Source organism: Rhinopithecus bieti, unplaced genomic scaffold (genome assembly GCF_001698545.2).
Source record: "Rhinopithecus bieti isolate Rb0 unplaced genomic scaffold, ASM169854v2 scaffold_10132, whole genome shotgun sequence".
NCBI classification, from domain to species: Eukaryota; Metazoa; Chordata; class Mammalia; order Primates; family Cercopithecidae; genus Rhinopithecus; species Rhinopithecus bieti.
The window spans coordinates 730,642-754,384 of NW_016806330.1; the positions used below are offsets into that span (position 1 = coordinate 730,642).

The 23,743-nt window shown below is 37.6% G+C and overlaps 1 protein-coding gene across 2 annotated transcripts in view; it reads left to right on the forward strand.

Annotated features, from left to right (window-relative positions):
* The window catches only part of SPTA1 (spectrin alpha, erythrocytic 1), a 75,544-nt gene that overhangs the window by 12,818 nt on the left and 38,983 nt on the right, over positions 1 to 23,743 (forward strand). For both annotated transcript variants that reach the window (XM_017875530.1, XM_017875531.1), the window contains exons 11-26: positions 1,551 to 1,688; positions 2,292 to 2,402; positions 3,951 to 4,028; positions 4,174 to 4,329; positions 5,663 to 5,867; positions 7,235 to 7,416; positions 8,736 to 8,979; positions 10,281 to 10,403; positions 13,688 to 13,905; positions 14,739 to 14,831; positions 16,658 to 16,795; positions 17,979 to 18,130; positions 18,749 to 18,935; positions 20,020 to 20,121; positions 21,540 to 21,631; positions 22,854 to 22,998. In XM_017875530.1, the coding sequence (XP_017731019.1) occupies positions 1,551 to 1,688; positions 2,292 to 2,402; positions 3,951 to 4,028; positions 4,174 to 4,329; positions 5,663 to 5,867; positions 7,235 to 7,416; positions 8,736 to 8,979; positions 10,281 to 10,403; positions 13,688 to 13,905; positions 14,739 to 14,831; positions 16,658 to 16,795; positions 17,979 to 18,130; positions 18,749 to 18,935; positions 20,020 to 20,121; positions 21,540 to 21,631; positions 22,854 to 22,998 (2,364 nt within the window). The remainder of the gene's footprint in view (positions 1 to 1,550; positions 1,689 to 2,291; positions 2,403 to 3,950; positions 4,029 to 4,173; positions 4,330 to 5,662; positions 5,868 to 7,234; positions 7,417 to 8,735; positions 8,980 to 10,280; positions 10,404 to 13,687; positions 13,906 to 14,738; positions 14,832 to 16,657; positions 16,796 to 17,978; positions 18,131 to 18,748; positions 18,936 to 20,019; positions 20,122 to 21,539; positions 21,632 to 22,853; positions 22,999 to 23,743) is intronic.

The following is a 23,743-nucleotide window of genomic DNA, read 5'->3' on the forward strand; positions in this document are numbered from 1 at the left end:
CATCAACCCTCTGACTTCTACCTAATTTGAAACCTTCATTGCATTTTGCCTCCTGACATATGCCCGGTTTCATGACCTTCCCATGCTCATCGCTAGACTGTAAACTCCAGGAGGGCTGCACCTTATTCATCTCTGAGTCCCCCACAGTGCCTAGTACAGTGTCTGACATGGCTGACATCTGTGTTTGTACTTCTTTCCCCTATACAATCTCAAATTAAGCTGACATTCCTGCATCTGTGACTTTCAAATTTACATTAAATAACAGGACAATCTTAAACAGCCAGAATTCCACTGAATGAAGAAATCAGTTTTACCATCATCCTAACCTCCTGCATCACAGGGCTTCACCTCTGCACCTTGACCCAGAGAGATTTTGCACCAGTGGCAGAGTCTAGGCATACCTTGGAATGGTAGTTACAGTAAGATCTGCATGCGTCTTTGCATCTCACTAGATGCCAAGCACAGCGTCTAGCGCTGGGCAGTGGATGAGGTTGAGATAACCAAGTTTTGAATTCTCCCAGAGCTCTGTGGGGAGATTATAATATAGTTTTGTTTTGTTTTGTTTCATTTTTTAAACAAGACTCTGTCAAAGAAAGAGCAGAACTCAAAGTCCTTAAAAACCTAACAGTTATCCTGCAATCTGATAATTTATTCTGCTTTTTTGTTGTTGACAGAGTATCACTCTGTCACACAGGCTGGGGTGCAGTGGCCAATCTCAGCTCACTGCAGCCTCTGCCTCCCGAGTTCCAGTGATTCTCCTGCCTCAGCCTCCTGAGTAGCTGGGACTAGAGGTGCGCACCACCACATCCGGCTAATTTTTGTATTTTTATTTTATTTTACTTTTTTCTTTTTGTAGCAACTGGGTTTTACCATGTTGGCCAGGCTGGTTTTCAACTCCTGACCTCAAGTGATCCACCCACCTTGGCCTCCCAAAGTGCTGGTATTACAGGCATGAGTCACAGCACCTGGCCCTATTCTGCTTTTTTGATGGAGATAATACAGCTGCAGGTGTAATAAGCTGGAAATTCTTGGGCATATGCTTGACCAGAAACAAAGGCTTTTTCGTGTGTTTGAGAATATCTCTTCTCTCCCTAATGGTTTTTATTTGTTTTGGGAATAAAATACAAACGTCTCAGTGTGATGTTTTATGTGCTCTATGAACTTGGATTTCATCGACTGTCTACACTTTTTTAGACACTGCACTTTTCTCTAGCTCACATTACATTATCTAACAATTATTTGCAGTTCATTTGCTTATGGCGTTAAGTCCTGATACCCATTCCCTATCTTTTAAATCTTCTACTTCCTGGCTCTCTTAATTAGAATTAGTCTTTTTCATTTCCTTATACATATAATGTTTTACCTCTTTTATGGAATTTATCCCATTTTTCCTATAGTACAATCATTTGCTTAAATGTTGGAATCTTAAAAACCCATTTCCTGTTTACTTTTGTATCCTTCAAATGGCTTTGCATTTATTATATGCTCAATAAATATATAATAAAATAAATAAGTTATCTTCCATATACATTATCTTTTTCTTTCCAAAGATGAAAATACTTGCCAGCAACCAGGCTGCCCTGCTGAAACTGTGGGACGAGCGTCATCGTCAGTATGAGCAGTGCTTGGACTTCCATCTCTTCTACCGAGACAGTGAGCAAGTGGACAGTTGGATGAGTAGACAAGAGGTAACGGGAGGGGTCCATACCATCTCTAGAAGTCATTTCTCTCACCCTTCATTTGCCACCATGACTGCTATGAGTTCTCTCACAACCACTCCTGTGAGTCAAAGCTTGTCTTGGGAACTACAGGGTGATCCACAAGAAAAAGAAAAGATGGGCCCTTTCTATAAGGCTCCTACAATTCCCTTATCAACAAAAGCATATATACTTAAATATGTAGCAGAGAGACTTTAACTACAGTTGAAATAAGGCAAAATAAATATCAAATTGGTAAAGAGTCAAGAAGAGAAAACTGATGAGTCAGGCAGGGTACATCAGAGCGGAGGTGAGTAGGCCACTTGAGGCAGTTTTGAGAGCTCAGAATAATGTCTAGACTGGTTGGGGAATTCCATGTGGACAGACCCAGAAACATAGGTGAGAAAATTGTATGAGTATCAGCAAGGAGGCCTGGAGCTCCTGCTGTTTAAAGTTAATCTCTACCCATTATCATAATGTGTGCTGATTCCCACCTTGTTCCCTCCTGCCTTAGTCCTTGTCTCAGAGATATGCCAAGAGGAATGTTTCTTACCAGTCAGGCACAGCTTAGGTGTGTCTTTCTGTCTTCTACAGGCCTTCCTGGAAAATGAGGATCTGGGAAACTCACTGGGCAGTGCAGAAGCCCTTCTTCAGAAGCATAATGACTTTGAGGAAGCCTTTACTGCCCAGGAAGAGAAGATCACAGTAAGAAATGGCCGCTAGTTTGGGCATTGGCTCCCTATTTGTATACATAATTTTACACAATATCTGTCCCTAGACTGCACTGGTCCTGTTAACTACCAGATATAGTCTGAGGATTATCCATAATCAATTTGCATCTCTTCTTTTGTTTTCGGTGTGTTTATTTGTGTGTTTTTCAAACTCTTTAATTTTATGAACATAAAATGTTTATATAGTGAGAAAGCAAAAACTTAATACTAATCTTTAGAAAAAAAGTGAAAATAGCCAGAAAATACTCATACTAATTTTGTCACACAATTCTTGTTCTACAAAGCATATTTGGAAAGTTTTTCGAGATGGTAGGCCACTTTTTTTTTCTGATGAAGTGTATGATTTTGTTTTATATTTTCTGCAGTGTAAATAAAAATTATTGAATTCTTATTAAATATAGAATCATTACTCAGAAATTTTAATTTTTTTGTTTCTTCCCCTCTAGCAATACCTTAATATAATTTTCTCTTCCTTAGAAACATCTAGATATCTAAGTACTATCTACTCTTTTCCTTTACAGCATATTTTTCCTTTATAGTATATCTTTATCGCTCTGTTTTTCATCAAATGCGACTACAGAGATTTCCTGTGAGCCTTAAGTAACAATGTTCCAGAAAGCTGGTGAATGTAAAGGCAGGACTCAGAGAAGTGAAAGGAAGACTTCATGGGTCCAATACATTGTATGTCTCTGACTGTTCCTAGGATGATGCTGACTTTAACACCACCCTTGCCACATACACATACATACCACTACCTCCACCAGCAGCAACAGCAACAACAAAAATAACAAGCAAATTCCTAGTCTTCTCTGTTAATCTTAAATCAATATGGTGAAGAGGTGGAAGTCCAATTAATATCAAGTCCCTCATTAATTGATACGTGTGTCCTTTCTGTTGATTCTCATTTGTCAAAGCTAACAGTGTAAAATAATTTATTGTTTATAAAGTATTATCATTTATTTTAGATCATTTTCCGATTCCAATCAATTAATTCTGAGCTCTAGTAATTTGGGAGATTTCTGGTTAAACAAGGGTAAAAACTTACCTCTACAATTTCTGACTCTTCTCCCATGTAACTGGAGATAGAGATAGAGATATAGCTAGAGTTAGAGATAGAAAGAGATAGAGATAGAGGTGGAGATGAGACAGAGATAGAGATATATTTGAGAGATGAATACATGGACAGATAGATGGATGGACAGACTGGCTATGGACATGGCTGTATCATTGGTAGTGCTTCCTCTTGAAGACAAGAATAAATCAATCATAGCAACATCTGCATTCATTTACTGTAACCTGTATTTAAAAAATAGTGTGGCACAGAGAATGTAATTGACATGCCCTGAGGTATATATTTTGAAATGCAATTTATAACAGAAACCTGAATGAGGACTTACATCTGCTGGCCTTCAACCTTCTCCTCCCACATTGCTATGCTTCATCTTTAAACAGCTACCCAAACTGTGGCCACTTACTCAGTGGTCACTGAGGGCATAGCATTCATTTTTATTTTTTTTTTCAGACCGTAGACAAGACTGCAACCAAATTGATTGATGATGACCATTATGATTCAAAGAACATCGCTGCTATCCGTGACGGGGTATGTCAAAGGGCCTAGAGCTTCTGTGTGCCTACGCACCAGAATCAGGAAGAGTGTTGGTGGGCATGGTGACCAGGGTGGTCAGCAGATCTCATGTGTCCATATTTGGTTTTGCTGACAGTAAGTTTACTCATGGTTTTTGCAGTTGTTAGCCCGGCGGGATACCCTACGTGAAAGGGCTGCCACTAGACGTAGATTGCTGAAGGATTCATTGCTTCTGCAAAAACTGTATCAGGACTCAGATGACCTAAAGAACTGGATCAACAAGAAGAAAAAGTTGGCAGATGATGAAGATTACAAGGTAGGCAGAGTTTTCAGGAGCTGTATGTACTTATTAGGAGTTCGTTTCATTGGAAGTACAGTCTTGGAGTAAAATGAACTTTAGCATTCAGCTGGTGATCCTCATTTTATAGATGACAAAACAGAGGCTCAGAAAAGGGTAATGACTCCCTGAAGGCTATTTTATACAATTAAATATCAAGGATCTAGATTTTGGTTTTCTTGTACTCTGATGTTCTTCACCTCTTTCCTTTGGCACAATTTCTGGTGATGCTTAGCCAAATGGGGGAAGGTTGGGATGTTCCTTATTGAGCTGCTTGTTGCCCCTTTCTCACCTTTTCTGCTCCCCTCTGCATCCCTACAGTAGGAAAATATTGTGTCTAATCCCACCAATACATTTAAAGTTTGTGAAAACTACTAGGGACTCAAAAGTAACCTAAATATTTGGTATAATATAAACTCATAAAATTTTGTAGCTGAAGGAGAAAGCCCCTTATTTTATAGATAAAGAAACCAGGATCTAAGTTGGGAAGTAAGTTACCCAAAGTTATCCAGTTATTTAGAAGGTGGTTTAACAAAAAGTTAGAAGCATGAACTCTGGACCGGTAAACCTGGGCTTGAATTTTTGCTTTAGTTTATGGAAATTCCTGAATTATCTCTGAGCCATTGATTCCTCTTCCTTATGGTTATACTAACACATATTTTGCACTCAAAAATGTTACATAATATAAACTATTATGTACACACATGTATATTTACAAACCTTTACATTTACCATCAGGGCAAGAATTAGGCTTTTGATTTCTAGGGCAGTATCTATTGAAAGCATTTATTTTCCTGATATTTTTTAGTCTTAAATGTATACTTCTGATCCTTTTGTTCTTTTATCTTGATAGAGCTATGAACATCTTATCCTTGCATTTCATTTTATGAAGCTTGTTAGTAAGTGTTTGCATTCACTAGATGAGTTGTGGCTCCAGTATATGTTTAATAAACAGATCTCTGTATGGGTCAAATGGATGGAAGGTTCATGTATGAGGTGAAGAATGGAAGATAATTTTCACCTTTCATGATAACTCTGATTGTTAGTGTTTGAATGGGGTGTTGTATTCAAAATGATCTTCAAGCCATATCTAAGTCCAGGAAAAAAATTGCCAGATTAGTTTGTCATGTCTGCCACATGTAGAAAGAGGGATTGGTTGCATGAGTTTCTCAAACGTTGGACTAGGAAAGTTCTCCCTTTTATCTTCTTGTTAGCATCGTTAGATTTATAGTGAGAAGTAACCTCTTATTCTCAAAATTTCTGTCCCTCATTCTTCAAGTAATGGTTCTTTTTTTGTTTCATCTTATCTCAGGACACACAGAACTTGAAGAGCAGGGTTCAAAAGCAACAAGTCTTTACAGAGGAATTGGCAGTTAATGAGATCCTGCTGGAAAACATACAGAAAACTGGCCAAGAGATGATTGATAGTGGTCACTACGCCTCTGACAATGTGACCACTCGTCTGAGTGAAGTTGCCAGCCTCTGGGAGGAGTTGCTGGAGGCTACAAAACAGAAAGGTAAAAAGCAGAGGTTTTGGTGAAAGGTCATTTTCTAAATTCTGAAATCTACTGCATTCATCTTTACCACTGTAAATTTATCTGGTGACCTCTATGAGAAGGTATACTACTCATTTGCTTCCATGTGTCTTTCTTTTATTGGTAAAATTTTAAAAATCCAACCTGAATTTATAACACTGTATATTAACACAATTTTATGTGTTTTTCAAGTGTGTGGGGTTTAGAAAAAATTTTTTTGGTAGAGGCAGGTGAGTTGAAATTACTTTTGTTTTCCTCACTTTTTTCCTACTTTGTTGTTTTTCTTTCCCTTGAACAAGTATTTTTGAACCATGAGTTTTACATATTTTGGTTCTGTAATCTAGCCAAGATATTATGACCCAGGTTATTACATTAGACATTAAAAGATCGTTGATGTCACATGTGATTTTCCTACATTTTATTCTTTTAGTGCCTGATGACTTGCTGATCTTTTTAAACCTATTTGAAAGTGTTTAGGTTCTGCTATAAGCTCTTAAAACAATCCTACATGTCTTCTTGGAGAGTCTTCACTTACATTTTACCCCTTACTTTGGAAAATTAATCAATTTTTAGTAATTAACACAAATAATGAGTTTTCTATTAGTGTGCCCTTTGTTATAAACATCATCTATAAACATAACTTTTCCTTTATTACATAATAAATATGTCATAGCAATTTTTTTTGGATGCCATCCTTATTTTTGGTTTAGAAAGACAAAATCAAACTTGCCTATGACAATATATCACTGCTACTCTTCACCATCGGGAGATACGGCAATTGCTTTGCAGAAATAATGCAAATAATTGCAATAAGATCATAGTACAGAATTGATCTGAGCAGAGTGCAAATAAAGACATTTTCTGGAAGATAAAATAGTGGGGAACAATTGGTAATGAAAGACAGGCACTAAAGGGGGAAAGTAAAGTTCAGTGAAATAATTTTGTAAAAAGAAGCTTACCAATTTAAAACTGAACCAAACCCTTATGCTTCTCCTAGAAAATAGAGTGTTTGGATTTGAATTTCCTTGAAAAGGAAGTCTGGATAGAGAGTAAAAATCACATAAGGAAACACCTAAGATGGTTAAAATCTGACACAGCAAAACTATACCTTATCAGGCAATATAACTTCTTATTTATTTTTCTTTTGAGAACATTACTATATTCAGAAACAAATATTATCAGAATTCTACAAGTTTAAGATGACTTTTTGTGAGCCATGTGAGACAGTTATATTTTCCTCTTTGCAATATTAAAATATTATATTGATCCTTTAATTGGAGGAAGGTATATTATAGTGTAAGAGGAATAGTTATAGTACCTAATGTCTTCTACCTGATGTCTTCTCCCAGTGACCCAGTTGGATGAGGCCAACCAGCAGTTGCAATTTGAAAATAATGCAGAAGATTTGCAGCGCTGGCTGGAGGATGTAGAGTTGCAAGTCACCTCTGAGGATTATGGGAAAGGCCTGGCCGACGTGCAGAATCGACTCAGGAAACATGGCCTCCTGGAGTCGGCTGTGGCTGCTCGTCAGGTTTGTTGTTAGCTCTTTGGTCAGCCATAAGCAATGGGTGTATATGCTCTGAGCACACTCATTATTAAGTAATAAGTAATTATTATTATTCAGAGAGCAAAAGAGCAAAGAACCCAAGGTAAAAATTCAAAATTTTTAGTAAACCAACTGCCTTTTCCCCAAAGCTCCTCCAGTCTAGCCAGGGGTGCTGGGTGCTCCGTGTCTTTGGTTAGAACCTCATGGTTGATGTAAGGCTTTATTGACTTTTCTAAACATAAACTCTTCTCTCAATTGAGAAATCTGGGTTGCGTATACATTCTTGTGGCTTACTAGTTATGTGATTTCTGATAGGTCATTTCACTTTTTGCATCTCAGTATCCTCACTATCCTCACCTATAAAATAAGGTTTAGGATAAAGTTGTCTTTTCCTGTCCGGGTATTCTGTGATTCAAAGCTTAAAAATATTTTAGATCCTACTTTTTTTTTTTAAATAAGGAAAATTGGAACCCATAGAAGTGAAGCGACTTTCCCAATGTTACAGCAAAAATTAACAACAGAATCAGGACTATGAACTTGCATATGTGCCACTCTTATACCCAATGAACAAACGAGAAAAACAAGCAAATAAATATCCTGGTACTGTGTCTGCCAGGCCACGTATAGTTTACCTCACTAATAAAAATGTAATGTACCTATTGTATCTATTTCACCATATAGGTATACAACTAAAATTTTATTTCTGGGAAGAGACTTCAAAATCCTGTTTCTGTATCCCTCCTTTCTCAGATATGGCTCAAACGAGGACAACTAGCTGGTGGCAAGGCAATCCGTTAAATTTATCTTTCTGAACTTCTGAGAATTTTTTATAATATCACATTTCATCTCATAGGTAATCTTTCTGCTATGCAACAAACTTAAGTCTGAGAAATTTCCATTTATTTGCAGTTATAGATCATTTTAAAGAGAGAGAAAGAATACAGAAGGTGAACTGAGATAGAAAAACACTTCCAGCTTTTTTCCTTGGGGCCCAGTTTATCAATACTCTTAAACACTCAAACTCTGCAGTTCTAATTTTTCTAATTTCCTTGAAGCATTCTATAAAGATTTTGAAGTTTCTAAAATATGTTTTGAGAACTACTTTCCTATGAATAGCCCTCACCTGATGTGGTGGTCCTCAATGTAGCAACCCCTCCAACTCCATTTCACTGATTTAATTAGAGATCAGAACACAGTGCCTATGGGAACTGATTTTCCAATGTACCCGTTTCCACCATGACAACCTCCTATCACTTCCTACTAAATGATGGGATTTCTTGAGATTCATTCTATTTCTCCCTTAGGATCAGGTGAATACCCTTACAGAACTGGCTGCATATTTTGAAAAAATAGGCCATCCTGATTCTAAGGACATAAAGGCAAGGCAAGAGTCCTTGGTATGCCAATTTGAAGCTCTGAAAGAGCCACTGGCCACCCGAAAGAAGAAGCTCTTAGACCTCCTCCATCTGCAGCTGATTTGTAGAGACACAGAGGATGAGGAGGCCTGGATCCAGGAGACTGAACCCTCAGCTACTTCCACCTACCTTGGTTAGTACAGCCTGAGCAGGCTTAGCCATTAGGAAAGGACCACGGTCTATAGATTGAGAGATCTGAGGTACAGTAGTTGGAGCCTAAAAAACTTGCTCTTAGCTGTTTCTTCTCACACTCATGAAAATTTGTCCAGTCCTTCATAAAAAGATTTTTTAAAATTATATTAAAAAATACACCTCCTAAAACTAGACATGAGCAAAGCCATGAATTTAGGGCCCCTGGGAAGAGCCAGAGTGCTCAGCATTTTGTTGCTTGCTCTAAAACTGTGAAGTTCTTTGAACAGTCACGGTTAATGTCTGAGATACTAAGTGTTTGTGTTTAGGTTGTAGTTGGCCCCTTCTTATAAATTGTATGAGCTTTTTATTCTGACAATAGCAGAATAAAATAACAAAATTTTAAAAGTAGCAAATAAAGCACATATTGTCCTTTCTTTCAGAAGTTGCTAGTTCACCAGTGTCAAAGCCAGTACACTTGTAATGAGGCACAGAAAAATGTGTGGGCAAATACAGTGCAACTTAGTATGCATATTTTGGAAACATCTATGAAAGGCTAGACAATGAGGATAATGAAAGGGTTAGTCTGGGAAAACTTCTTGGAAGAAAAAAGCCTGAGGCTTATTGGAAAGGCATAGAAAGTTTCTAGAGAGTATATTTTGAATGGGAAGTAGTAAGAAAGAAAGTTTAGAGGAGAAAGAGACAAAGCATGGTTAGGATACAGGGAGGATAAAGCAGACAGCAGGATTTTGGGATCTTAGAAGATGAAGGAAATTCATAGTAAGTAGTATTTATTGTTTGCTTGTTAATGCTATGCAATCAATGAGGCACTTTTGTAAGTTATTTCTAGTGATTAAAATAGATCTTCAAACCAGTTACACTGTGCCTTTTCATGATGAGAAAACTTACGCATAGAAGATTTAAAACTTTCTGATGTCCATAGAAATTAGCAAGTAGAAGTTCCTTCCTTGTACATCACAATGTGCTGAAAGACAATTGCGTGCATAATATTGGACATTTGAACTAAGAAGTTACTTGCCTTCCTACCCATCTTTCAACAAAAATAGTGATGTTTTCATTATCTGTGATATAATAGTGAATTGAAATTTATTAATAAAAAGAGGTTAGGGTAAGAACAAAGATAAGTGGAGTGAATTCAGACAGATGATAAAAATTTAAAGAATCTTACTCAATGGTTAGAACTTCAAACGGAAGAACTGTGGGTCCAAGAGTTCTAAAAGAGTGAGGTATGCTACTTCCATACACCAGGATAATCCCAAACTTTGAAATTCCTTTCTTCTGCAGGAAAGGACTTGATTGCTTCCAAAAAGCTTCTGAATAGGCACAAAGTCATCCTGGAGAACATTGCCAGCCATGAACCACGCATTCAAGTGATAACAGAAAGGGGAAACAAAATGGTAGAGGAAGGTATGTATGATTGAGATTCAGTTGGCCAAAACATCACCAGACCAGACCTCTGGGAAGAAGTTTGTACTCTCTTAGGGTTTCAAGGGAATTTAAAAATATCTGACCCATTTTCCCATTTAATTCTCTTTTGGCATTTCTGACAAATGGGCATATGGTTTTGTTTGTATATTTCAATAACAGGAATATTCTAATCCTGTGAACCACTATTTGTTTGTAAAACAAAAATTATTAAAGTAAAATGTCTTTACCCTAATCATTAATAGACTTCTCTGTAGAAGTTCCAGAATTCAGAATCTAATTTACAAAGCACTGTGAATTAAATCAGGTCTCTTTTCCATATAGGAGCTTCCAGATCTGTGAAGGCAGATCTTAGTTATGCAGTGCTGACCTATTTTTATAGTAAACTGTTCCATTTCTTTAGTTTCTCACTTCATATAGTTTCAATGCCTCTGTTCATTCTTTTCATTCAATTCAGAAATTCCTGGTGCTTAAGTATGATGTTCAGTTCTGAACCTCATAAGCCAGATATGGTATAAGCAATGCAGATTACGTTGGGATTTTCCCTCTGTTGATTGAAGAATCAACTGATGCCAATCAATATCTAGTTTTCAAAAGTCTAGGTTAAAATTCAGTTTGCTGAGCAAAACTTCAGATCCCAACTGAGTGATTCAAACCAACAAATTTTTGCTTGGAATATCTGTGTTACTATAGAAATTCGCCTGTTTTTTAAATCTTCAACTATACTTGTGGATTTTGTTTTCTTCTCTTTTTGGTTCTATCAGGTTTTGTTTCATATATTTTGAAGCTCTGTTATTACATGCATATACATTTAGGATTGTTATATCTTTTCAATGAAGTTAAATCTTCACATTATGAAATATCAATCTTTATCCATGGTGAAATTCTTTGTTCTGAAGCCTACCTACTGTGACTTTAATGAAAGCCACATACGCTATCTTTTGATAAGTTTTGCATGGTGCATATTTCTCCATCTTTTGCTTGTACTCTGTTTCTTATATTTAAAGTGGGATTCTTACAAATAGCATATAATCAGGCCTTGTTTTTATTCTATTCAATCTGGTAATTTTTCTTTTTTAATTGTGATATTTAGACAGTTTACACTTAGTGCAATTATCAGTATGGTTTATTTTAAATCTGGCATGTTGCTATATTTTTTTTCTTTTTATCTATCACTGTATGTCTCCTTTAGATCAATTTTGTATTTATTGTGATTCCATCTTATCTTCAGATTGGCCTATTAGCTACAATTGCTGTTTTGTGTTTGTGTGTGTATGTTTTTATAGTGCAGTGATTTTGCCATTGTGATTTGGAGTCCTTTTGGGGTCTCTGACACACTTTTAGTGGGTTCACAAAGTTAATATATTTTCATAATAGTGCTAAGACTATTATTTCCTTTTACAGACTTATCCTTTTATAAGCATCGAATGGAGTTTTCCAGAGCCTACAGATGGGTGATGATGTCACTCTTCTGTCTAATGAAGTATATACTTCTACATTCTTTTTTTTCAAAGCTTCTTGTTTTGATTTCTGATATGGGAACTATTAATGAGTCTAACTAAATAAGCAAAAGATTTTTTGCATCCTTAATAATTTTTAAAATTGTAAAGGGCTCCCAAAAGCACAAATTTGAGAGCCACTATTCCAGGAATTAAAATATAGATTTTTAATCTATCATAGTCTAATTTCAAATAATATTATGCATTTCATGTTTAATATAAGATTCTTAAATGGATACTTTCCTTTATTTTCACCCTTGTGCTATTGGTGTCACATATTTTTACATGTTATAAACTCTATAATTCAATGTCATTATTTTTGCTTTGATAGTCAACTGGTTTTGAATGAGATTATTAAATGAGAAAAACTCACCCTCATATTTCCCATTTCCAGTGTTCTTTATTTCTTTATTTAGGTTAATATTTTCATTTGTATTATTTTTCTTCTACTTGAAGAACTTCCTCTAACATTCCTTATACTGCAGGTCTTCTATCCATAAATTCTCTAGACTTCTGTTCATCTAAAAGTCTTTATTCTACCTTCCTTTTTGAAATATATTTTCACTACATATAAAATTCTCAGTTGACAATTTCTTTCTTCCAGTATTTTAAAGACGTGCTGCCTTGTCTTCTGACTTTGCAAGCTTCTGATAAGATGTCTGCTGTCATCATGATCTTTGCTCCTCTGTATGTAATATGTCTTTTTTCCCCCCTCTACCTGTTTTAAAGCTTTTCTCTTTATCACTGGTATTAAATAATTTGATTATGTGATTATTCGATAGGGTTTTCCTTGTTTCTTCAGCTCAGTGATTGTTGAGCTTCTTGGATCTGTTTTGTTATGGTACTCCTGCGGCAGCCTTTATTCAGGGACTGATTTAGAGATGAGCATAATATTGATATGTTACTCTTCTGAGGACCCTATATCATGTATTACAATATTTTTTCCACTTTGATAGGTGGTAATGTTAACCATTTTCATTCTTAATTGAGGCCTAGAAGTTATTTGGCCACTGCTTTTAAGTCACTCTTTTCTCACCGTCCAGGATTTCCTTATACATATGTGCGTGTGAGTAATCAGACAAATACTCTAGGGAACTTCTCTGATAAGTTCTATCTGTCTGTAACACCCTTCTCTTTAACACTCAACCTCACAAATTCTAGTTCTCTTGTCTTTCCCAAACGTTGATCTCTGTGGCCTCAATTCAGTGTGACTGGTGGTTCTATTTGGTTTAGCTCCCCAGGCCTATAGCCCAGAAACCTCCCAAGGCATAAGCTTGGCAATTATAGAACATATCTCATTTATTTCCCTTCTCTCAGGAATCACAGTCCTCTATCCATTATCTGAAAATCATTTTATCTTACAGCTTTTCCTGTTTTCTAGTTGTTTAGGGTGGAAGAACAATTCTCATAATAATAACTCCTTTATGGAAAGAAATGGAAATCAGCTGATTTTTCTGCTTCATCTAAAGAAGGCATGATTTTGAAACTCTGAGCATCACCCATACATTAGTATTCTGTTTTCAAGTCTGTATTTGTCAGACAATACCAACCCATTCACCACCAGATGCATATCTCCCATTAGTAACTTCTGTTACTTAATCTCACTCAGAATATTTCAATTCCCAGGTAACTCGAGAAAAATATAATGTTGACTACATAAGGTACCATTTTTATCACTTCTTTTCTCTTTTCCAAGATACCAAAAGAATTAGAGAATGGTAAACACTCCTGAGGATCATACTCACCTTTTCTATAACTACTCCATAGGACACTTTGCTGCAGAAGATGTGGCCTCTAGGGTCAAGAGTTTGAATCAGAATATGGAGTCTCTCCGTGCTCGAGCTGCTAGGCGACAAAATGATCTTGAAGCCAATGTCCAGTTCCAGCAGTACCTGGCTGACCTGCATGAAGCAGAAACATGGATCAGAGAGAAGGAGCCTATCGTAGACAATACTAACTATGGGGCTGATGAAGAAGCGGCTGGGGTAAGGTGGGGGTGGGTTTAACATTGTGAATCCTCAACAAATGCAACCAAATTGTCAATTTAGGGTTTGCTTAGGTTGTGGGACAGCTACAGATTCTGCCAGATTATTTGGGGTTTCCAGAGTGATCGCCTTTGGCCTTCATCTGCTGAGACTCCCTCAGATTTGACAGGAATCACCAAAGATATGCTACATTTTTCTCATCTCACAGAGATTCATACATTCTTTAGAGATTATCTAAATCAAAAAAGTGTGATCAGAGTCATAGTCAGAATCCCATCCTAAACTTTCTAGAGGAACCTTGAGCATTTATAGATTAATCATGGTTTTAAGACATAGACACCTTAATTACTTTATTAAAATAAATTTGGACAGATACATTGAGATATGCTGGGGCAAGAAGAACCTCAAAGGTTATAATCACACTTTTTATCCATTTATTTGTTTTGCTCATTGTCTTATAGGAAGCTGGGATACTATTTCACAAACTTTTGGCACTAGAAGTAATTGGTATGCACATTTTAAGTTACGCTCATCTTTATCTTGTAAAGTAACAATATCAACAGCATCCTTTTTCAGCTATAATCTGTCTTGATAAAAATACTTTTGCAAGTTTGAGTTAATTTTGATTTTAGTAAACATATTGAAATTACAATTTATTTATTAACTCCTATTTCCTTAATGCTTGCAAATTTAGGGTTAAAAATGACTTTATAATAGATGGAAAGTAGCTTTTACCAGGATTTAAGACGAAAAGCATAACCCAAAATAGTAGTAGTTGAAATAATAGTGTTCCTCCTGTATTCATTCTGATGATCTTCCATCAATGAATCCAGGCTCTCCTAAAGAAGCATGAGGCCTTTCTATTGGATCTCAATTCATTTGGAGACAGTATGAAAGCTCTACAGAATCAGGCAGATGCCTGCCAGGTAAGACTAACTCAGTGATGACAGGAATCACACTTCCTACCACAGAGAAAAAGAAATTGTCTTTATTGCTGATTTTTTACTTTCTACAACCCAAAAACAATGACAAAGAAAACATTAAGTTCTATGACTCTGGTATGCAGGAACTGTAGCATCTACAATTTAATCCAAAGGAGACTTCATCCAAAAGAACTTTTTGATAAATGATATCATGTCTTCACTGATGTATTTTTGGCTTTCCTCTTTCCTTCCTTTTATATTTCTACCCTCTTTCTTTCTTACTTTTCTTCATTTATATCTCTCCTTCTTATCTTTCTTCTTTATTCCCTTCTTTTGTTTCTTAATTTTTAATGCCAAACCGTATTAAATGTCTATTATATGCAAGTATGAATAAAACATCCTGATTTGCAGGAAAATTACAGCCTATTAGGAGGCCAGACATTTAACAGTAAGTGCATATAACGGATGTATGAACAGGACAAAAAGTCTCAAAAAAAGGACTCTTGTGTTCTCTTGAAATAACAGTACTGGAAAATAGGAAAATGTTCATAACTGAGGGAAACCACCTGATCTGAATTATTAAGGAAAAACAGATGGGTGGTTTACTGTGCAGAGAAAGAGGATAAGAGGTTTTCTAGTCAACCATGACAGCAAATGTACTGAGGCACAAAATAATCAAGTTTTGTGGAAAATGCAGTTGGTTAAGAACGTGAGAATGGAAGATGCAATTGGTTGAGAATATGAAATGGCTCAGGTACAAGGTAAAATGGGGTGTCATGAAGATTCATTGAACTGGAATCAAATTAATGTTGTAACAATGTCTCCTGTAGGTAGTGGTAGAAAAAAAAAAGACACACTTCTTACCTTCAAGGAATTCTTTCTAATGAGAGGTTGTTAACCCACACATTCAGAGTAAACAAAAGACATAGACTCAGTCTGTCAAATCAGTGTATATTTACACACCTCCTATGCTGTGCCTTCACCAGGCTCTGCACAGTGGGTGCCTAAACAAAAACAGATGGATTTATACATTGTGTGGTATGAGGAAACACGTCACCTAAAGGAGATGAAATCAGAGGGCTCTGTCGGCGGAGGTGCATATTCAACTCCAACTTGAGGAAGGGGTGGGTCATTCCTTAGGAAGAGGGTTTATGTTTTGCTTGATTTCTCAGAGACATGAAATTGGCAGAAAGTAAAAGTCAGAGAAAATTCTACCTTAGAATGCAGACTGCTTACTAAACAGAGACACAACATATTTGTAATGATCTCAGTTAATGTTCTCAATTTTTAAAGTTCTGTGGCCTTTCCTGTGGTACTGACCACTCATCTCTCAAACAGAAGGTCCAGAGCTCTTGACATAGTAACTTAAAGGCCAGAAGAAATGGGAAGAATTGTCAGTGGAGGCACAGGGAAAGGTGTAGCTCCTTTCCCTGTAGGGGAAAGACAGATAACGGGTCTTTCACTTCCTCAAATAATTTTCTGAAATGTTCATGTGTATAATCCTTTTGGGCCTTCTTAAGGGAGTATACTTCTTAAAATGTATTCCTCCCATTTTAAGTACTGTTGGCTTAGAGCATTTAATATGTTTCTGACAAATCATGTATTTGCTTCCTTGCTTTGGGTTTATAGTTCCCAACCTGTCTGTCCCCTGACAAGTGTCAGAATGGAACAGTCTGAAGACCACATACTTTAATCTCTGCAGCCATGTAAGAGGTTCCAGCCAGAGGCTCTTTTCTCCTGGGAAGCCCAAAGGACTGCTCACCCCTGGTAGGCTGTACAGGGAGATATTTCCAGTGTGTGACTGACACCTGCTTCCTGTTTTTGTTCAGCAACAACAGGCTGCACCAGTGGAGGGAGCTGCTGGAGAACAAAGGGTCATGGCTTTATATGACTTCCAGGCCCGCAGCCCCCGAGAGGTCACCATGAAGAAAGGTGATGTCTTAACGCTGCTCAGTTCCATCAATAAGGTGACTTTTCCTTCTAATGTTTCCATCAAAAAGTGGTTCTTTCAGAACCATCTCTCCCAATCTTGCCAGATATTCAAATTTTTACCATCCACTGTTTATTTTATTATTTTATTTCTTGAATAACTATAACTGATTAAGTAGTATTTTTCCTGTAGATATTTTGCAGGATCCTACACATTTCTTTTGGAATTAAAATCCCAGTGTGACAGTTAAAATCATAAAGAGTTGAAGTTATATAATCAGCCCAAAGATATAGAAAGTATGAGTGAAAATTCTGTAATATATTTAAAGGGCTAAGCTGTCCCTTTCTTTTTTCCTCTTTGCTTGTTCCTCTTCTGTGCCAGTATTTCTAGTGATAAAATAACAATGTCTGGGGTTAGATGGAGCCTACTGAAAGATGAGTCTTTTGTCAACTTGATTTTCTTTGGATCTTGTGCCTTGGAGAACAATAATAAAATACTGGTTGAGATTTTAAATATATTTTCATAAAACTGAAGTAATTTTTTTATACTCTAATACCTAATTAACCTACAAAATTCTTAAGAAGAAAAGAAAATAGTTTGGGTTATAGTTATTACAAAGACAAGTAAATTTTTGGAGCAGCAGATGTTTCCTTATCAAATAATGCGTGCTAGTCCCTTTTTTCTTTGTCTAGGCCTCTTCATTATTTTTTGACGAAATTAACCTCAGAGTTTTGGTAGATGTAGCAACAGTTCAAAAATAAAAAAATAAAATAACACTCAGGTATATGAATGTCAGAGCAATTCACATTTTTCAGACCTCTGCAAGAAGAATAGGGGAGAAGAAACTTTTGTGCAATATCCCCTTACACAGACGCTCCACTGCCAAGAAGTCCAGCTAGAACCTGGATCCATGTGTTTTTTGTAAATTCCTCATGAACAAAGTGCCCCATCATTAAAAGAGCTGTCCTGAGTGTTTGAAAACCTCTCCAAGTTAAGGGTCTAACATTATGTATCAAATTACTTGATTTCAGGGGCTTGTCTATGCAGTTCTTCATTTCATTTCTTGGTCATATATGAAAATTATGTGCTACCCATTAGACATGGTTAGCTTATCTTTGCTATTAACCTGTGCCTGGGCCAAGAGACTTAGTATTGAAGTCTCTCCCATTTGTTGCTTTTCCAATAATTAATGAAGGAGTGGGGATCTGCTCTCCCTTCAGGACTGGTGGAAGGTGGAAGCTGATGATCATCAGGGCTTTGTCCCAGCTGTCTATGTCAGAAGACTGGCCCACGATGAGTTCCCGATGCTCCCACAGCGGCGACGAGAAGAGCCAGGCAACATCGCCCAGCGCCAGGAGCAAATTGAGAACCTGTAAGTTCTGGAGCCTGGAGAACTGGAGTACTTGGCCAGACATTTCTGGCCAAAGACATTTCTTCTCATGACCCTGCATCTGTTAGATTCGAGATGCCACAGAAAATTCGAAGATTTTAAGAATTGAAAGTAAACCTAGAATCCTTTAAATGTTTCAGTTTCTTTTTGAGGAAAGGCCAGCCCAGAATCATTCTATCAATTTCCTGAGGTCAGACACTTCACAGAGCTCTTCTGATTCCCTGCTCCACATTCTTTCAAGGTTGTTAAACTCTCCTGACATCTACATGAACTTCGTTTACTACGCCAGGTTTTTCATATCCAGTTGTCAGTTACCATGTAAAAATGTCACTTTTATGAAATGGGGAAGGAATGCTACCAGTCATACAATTGGGTCACTGGCATTTTTACTATTCTTAAATGCAATACTATGTGTTTATCTTTTTGTCCCCAAGGCTGTTTTCCTTCTATCTTTATTTCCTCCTCTCTTCTACTGTTCTTTTGCTTTTGATTTGTTTTCCCTTTCATTTTTGTTCCTTGTTTCTCTCTGTTTGTCACTCAGCCTCTACTCTTCAGTATTTTCTCCTTCTTTTATTCCACTTTTCCCACTTCTCCATCCAGATACCACTCCCTCCTGGATTGGGCAGAAGAACGCAGACGTCGTCTATTGCAACGTTACAATGAATTTTTATTGGCCTATGAGGCAGGAGACATGCTGGAATGGATTCAAGAGAAAAAGGCAGAAAACACTGGGGTGGAACTAGATGATGTTTGGGAGCTGCAGAAAAAGTTTGATGAGTTCCAAAAGGTGAGAAACAGGAACCTTCTCCAGACACCTTTTTGAAGGTAGACATCATTTCCTTTGATTCCACAGCTTATCCTACATGATCTTTTAATTTATTTCGCACTGGTTATGTATTCTCCCCAAAGCTATTGGCAGCTCTGTGGCTCAGCTCTCCCTCTAGGTATTGTAGTTGTTAATAATTGGAAGGGAAATGCAGAGAAAACTAGTTACCCTAACTGCAGCCTTCAGTGCCTGCCACTCTAAAATCCTCCCTGGAATGCTGGTCTTCCTGAATTCTTCACAACTTGCCCTATACTATACTTTGTTTCCAATGCCCAGGTTGGGATAAGGTATTGTTGTACCATGTGTAAAGTTTAATTACGGGGCAGAGTTTGGGGTGGAAAAAGGAAGAACCTGACCTGACAAACGATTTCTAATTTTTTGCCTACCTAAAACCCTTTCAGCATTCTTTCTTCCATTTGGATATTTTTCCATTATCTTAACTAGCAGTGAGTGTACATTCCTTCTTTTCTTTCTTTTTCTTTTGATATCTTCCACATGGGATTTAACACATACACACACATGCACACACACAGACACACACACGGGACGAGGGAGGAGAGAGAGCACACACACACACACACAGAGGGGGAGAGAGAGAGAGAGAGAGAGAGAGAGAGAGAGAGAGAGCACTCCCTAGAGCTGTTTCTTGCAAATATCTCATAATACAGGCAGATAGTGACTCAGTTAAAGAAATTCTATAAAGCTGGAGTTTGTACTGGTAGAAAAGGATGTTACACAGCTTGGGTATCAATCCCTCTAATGGCATAACTTAACCCAGGGGAGATTTTAAGAAATCTATAAAAATGGCTATACTTCATACTGCAGATAAATAATAGTTTAACAAGTTTTGGATAGCCACTAGGTGTCAAGATCTTTAAGGATACTCTTCTCAGTGGCGGATTGGAGGAGAGGAGCTTGGTGTGTATTACAGGTGATGTTAGCAATGTTTTGCTATTTACCCAAGTAGGGGCAGAGATGGACAGGTAAGTATGGTAGATTCTTGATGAGGGGATTTATACTGCTTTGGATGAATTTTCCCATTCAGGATTTGAAGACCAATGAGCCTCGGCTAAGGGATATCAACAAGGTAGCTGATGATCTACTATTTGAAGGACTTCTCACACCAGAAGGAGCTCAAATCCGGCAGGTAACTAAGGCTCCCTCCATTCCTCCTCACTACCAGGTTGGGCTTTGGGAGTCCTCATTTCACTTCAACATGAAACTTTATATTCTGCAGATCCACTAGATCATGCAGAAGGTAACAGCAGTATGGCATTGGCTATAGGAAAGGCCAAAGACAATAGCCCAAAAAGTCCCTGTATTTTTGTTGTCTAAATTAACTTAATTAAAGCAGGCTCATTTGTTAACATATATTGAGTGTCCTCCATGCCTTCACATTTGTCATTTCATGGATAGAGTGGGAAAGGAGACAAAAGTATTGGTAGCGTAAATTAAGATGTAGCTTTAAGAGGCAGTATTAGGAGGTTTAGGTAATATTACACTGGACATTAGTTAAATTAGGTTTACATCATAGCTCTATTCTTGTCTGACTCTGTCCTCAGACAAGTATCTTCATTTCTAAAAACCTCAGTTTCTATACCTGAAAAGCAAATATTGGATAGCACAATATCCAAATTATGATATCCAAACCTCCTTTTAATCTTCTGTACCAGGCTATATCAAATTAAACATAAAGTTTTTTTCTTACATGTCCACCCAATAATATAATTGAATTTGTATTGCAATTTTAGAATATGTACATTCGAACTGACCTAAAATTCTTAAATTACAACACGTACTCACCTCCGTTTCACTGTCACACACACAAGAGATACTCAATTACATGAATGCAAAGAAAATGCAGATAAAGAAGCTATGATAGTGGGAAGAGGTTGATTAAGAAGATTTACTGGAAGACACAGGTTCTGATCAATGTGCTGAAGAAGGAGAATATAGGTCAGTAGAGATAGAGGAGAGGCCATTCTTGACCTGATTCAAGTCTGGATCTGTGATTCTATAAAAGATCTAATGAACATTAATAAATGTTCAGTTAGTTCTCTGGATTGCCATAAGTCAGTGGGGATGAGTTTTCTGCCTGTTTTTATAGTGGTTGTTATGGGATATGAGGGAGAAGAAATACGAAGGGGAGCAATGTACTTACCCCCTATAGAAAGTAGGGCTTTAAGAGGCTACCTGGTTTATTCAATTCAGGATACAGATTTCTTTGTCTTAGAGAAATGTGATCACTTCTAACTACCAAGGCAACACTTTCCACTCATGTTTTTGGAGTTTATTGTGTCGTCTTTGTAACAGCAAGCACTGATTACTACTTCAGAGTTGATGGTTTCACCCTCTAACATCAGCTTCAGAAGAAATCACTTTCTCTGAGGCACTGGCAAAAATGAGACCCAAGCTCAAGCTGTCCAAGAAAGGAGCAAAGCTATGCAATTTCTGAAGAAAATAACATTAGAACAATTATGATTGAAATCTTGTCTTATCTTCAGACACCACTGAGCCATGTGAGTTAGTTCTCCGTCTCAAGTCTGATGTTTTTGCCTCTTTTAGGAACTGAATGCCCGCTGGGGTTCCTTGCAGAGGCTTGCAGATGAACAGCGGCAGCTGCTGGGCAGTGCCCATGCTGTTGAGGTGTTTCACAGGTAAGAATTTTAACTCTAAAAAGCAGTGCTGCTTTACAACCCACTCACAAAACTTCTAAGTCTATTACTATGGTGGAACCGTAGATATTAATATAATCTTTCTTCCTGAGATGGAGATAATGTGCCAGTAGAAAATTAGGCTTTTTAGTAGTATAATTCTCACTTCGCAAACAGGATACTCCCAGACAACCAACTTCAATTTTCTAATGCCTAGGCTTGGGCCTTGGAACACAATTAGTAGTCCGTATATGTTTCCATGAAAATGAATAAAACTTAGGCTGAGTGCAATGGCTCATAGCTGTAATCCCAGCACTTTGGGTGGCTGAGGCAGGAGGATTGCTTTAGGCTGAGAGTTGTAGACCAACCTGAGCAACAAAGCAAGACATTGTCTCTACAAAAAAATAAAAAATGAAAAATTAGCCCAGTGTGGTGCCACAGGCCTGCAGTCCCAGCTACTTGGGAGGTTGAGCTGGGAGGATCACTTGAGCCCAGGAGGCTGAGGCTGCAGTGAGCCTTGAACACACCATTGCACTCCAGCTTATTGCAACAGAGTGAGATCCCTGTCTTTAAAATCAAAACAGAAAGAAAGAAACCTGAAGTTGAAACAAGAAGTTTAAGTAATTACATTTCTGAACTAGAAGCCAATAGTAGAGGACAACAGACATCACATTGACTTACAGCTCATTCAACATTTTTCTTATTTGATTTTCAAACTAAGAAACACAAAGGCACATACAAACAAGTAAACAAACAAACAAAACAGAAACCAAACACCTTCATTGTGTATAAATGTATTTTTGATGATGCAGGGAAGGAAAAACAGACTCAGACAGGTCTGTGTGTTCAGAACGCTTAAGATAGAAAGCTATGCAATATGATAGTTAAGCATGTGACTGCCGTCAGATGGCCTGGTTCAAGCTTAGGCTCCGCCATTCAGCAGTGATATAATCTTGAGAAAATACTTATCCTCTTTAGTCCTCAGTTTTCTGGTCTATATAATGGGAATGGTAATAGTAACTATGCTTCTTGGAGTTGTGAAGATTAAACGAGCCTAAGTTTCTAGCACATAAAAAAGAATGATGATAATTGGTAGGGGTTGGGGGTAGGGGATGGGGCATGTGAGGGTGGTGAGTGGAAGTGATGATAACTTTCTTGTGAGCCCCACTAGCCTGCCTCTGGTACATATCCTTACTTTTGAACTCTCTACTCTCTTGTATACCAGAGAAGCAGATGACACAAAGGAGCAAATTGAGAAGAAGTTCCAGGCCCTCAGTGCTGCAGACCCTGGCTCAGATCTGTTCAGTGTTCAGGCTCTTCAGCGACGGCATGAGGGCTTTGAAAGGGACCTCGTACCCCTGGGAGATAAGGTGAGAGAGGTCCTTCAAAGCTTTTCCAACACTTTCCACTTTATATTTAGCCCTATACCGATGCCCTCTTCTTTGGTCCTCTTTCTCAGTCTCTTATACTTATATTTCTCTTTGTTTCATATTTGTGTTTGTACACTGTCCCTAAGGCAAGACCATGAAAAGGGTATGCCCCATGACCTTTAACATGGGGAAAAACTTGTTCAACTCTTGCTGTCTGAGTGAGCACCCTATATCCCCTTGCCTCTTTGGTAGGTTACAAGTGACCAGATCTTGGGTGAGCTAGGTAGAGGCAAGTAGCTCAGGAGAAATAGCAAATGTCCATATCCAGGATGATCAGGCCAATGCCTGAGCATGGTGCATGTTTCCCTTAGCAAGGAATTGAATGAGTTGTTTAATTCTGTTTCAACCCAAAAGTGTACTCTGAAGCTTGACAGATATACTCAGAGGCTTGGCATTATCATGCAGAGCAAAAAGAAGCTCCTCGCATGAAGAATCAAGACCCTTGGGTTTCCTAATTGAGGTTGCCACTAACCAGCAGAGTCACTTAACCACTCTTCCCCACAACCCTCTTATTTTAAAAGAAGTATGGTAATGCTGATTGTAACTACCTTAGGGAGTTATGTGGACTAAAAGGTTGATATTATTTTATAAAGTATTAAGACATACTTGTACATCTCTGATGTCTATTTGAGAAGCTGAATACTGGGACCTAGGAGTCTCCTTTTGCTAAGATTCAGGTGTGTCT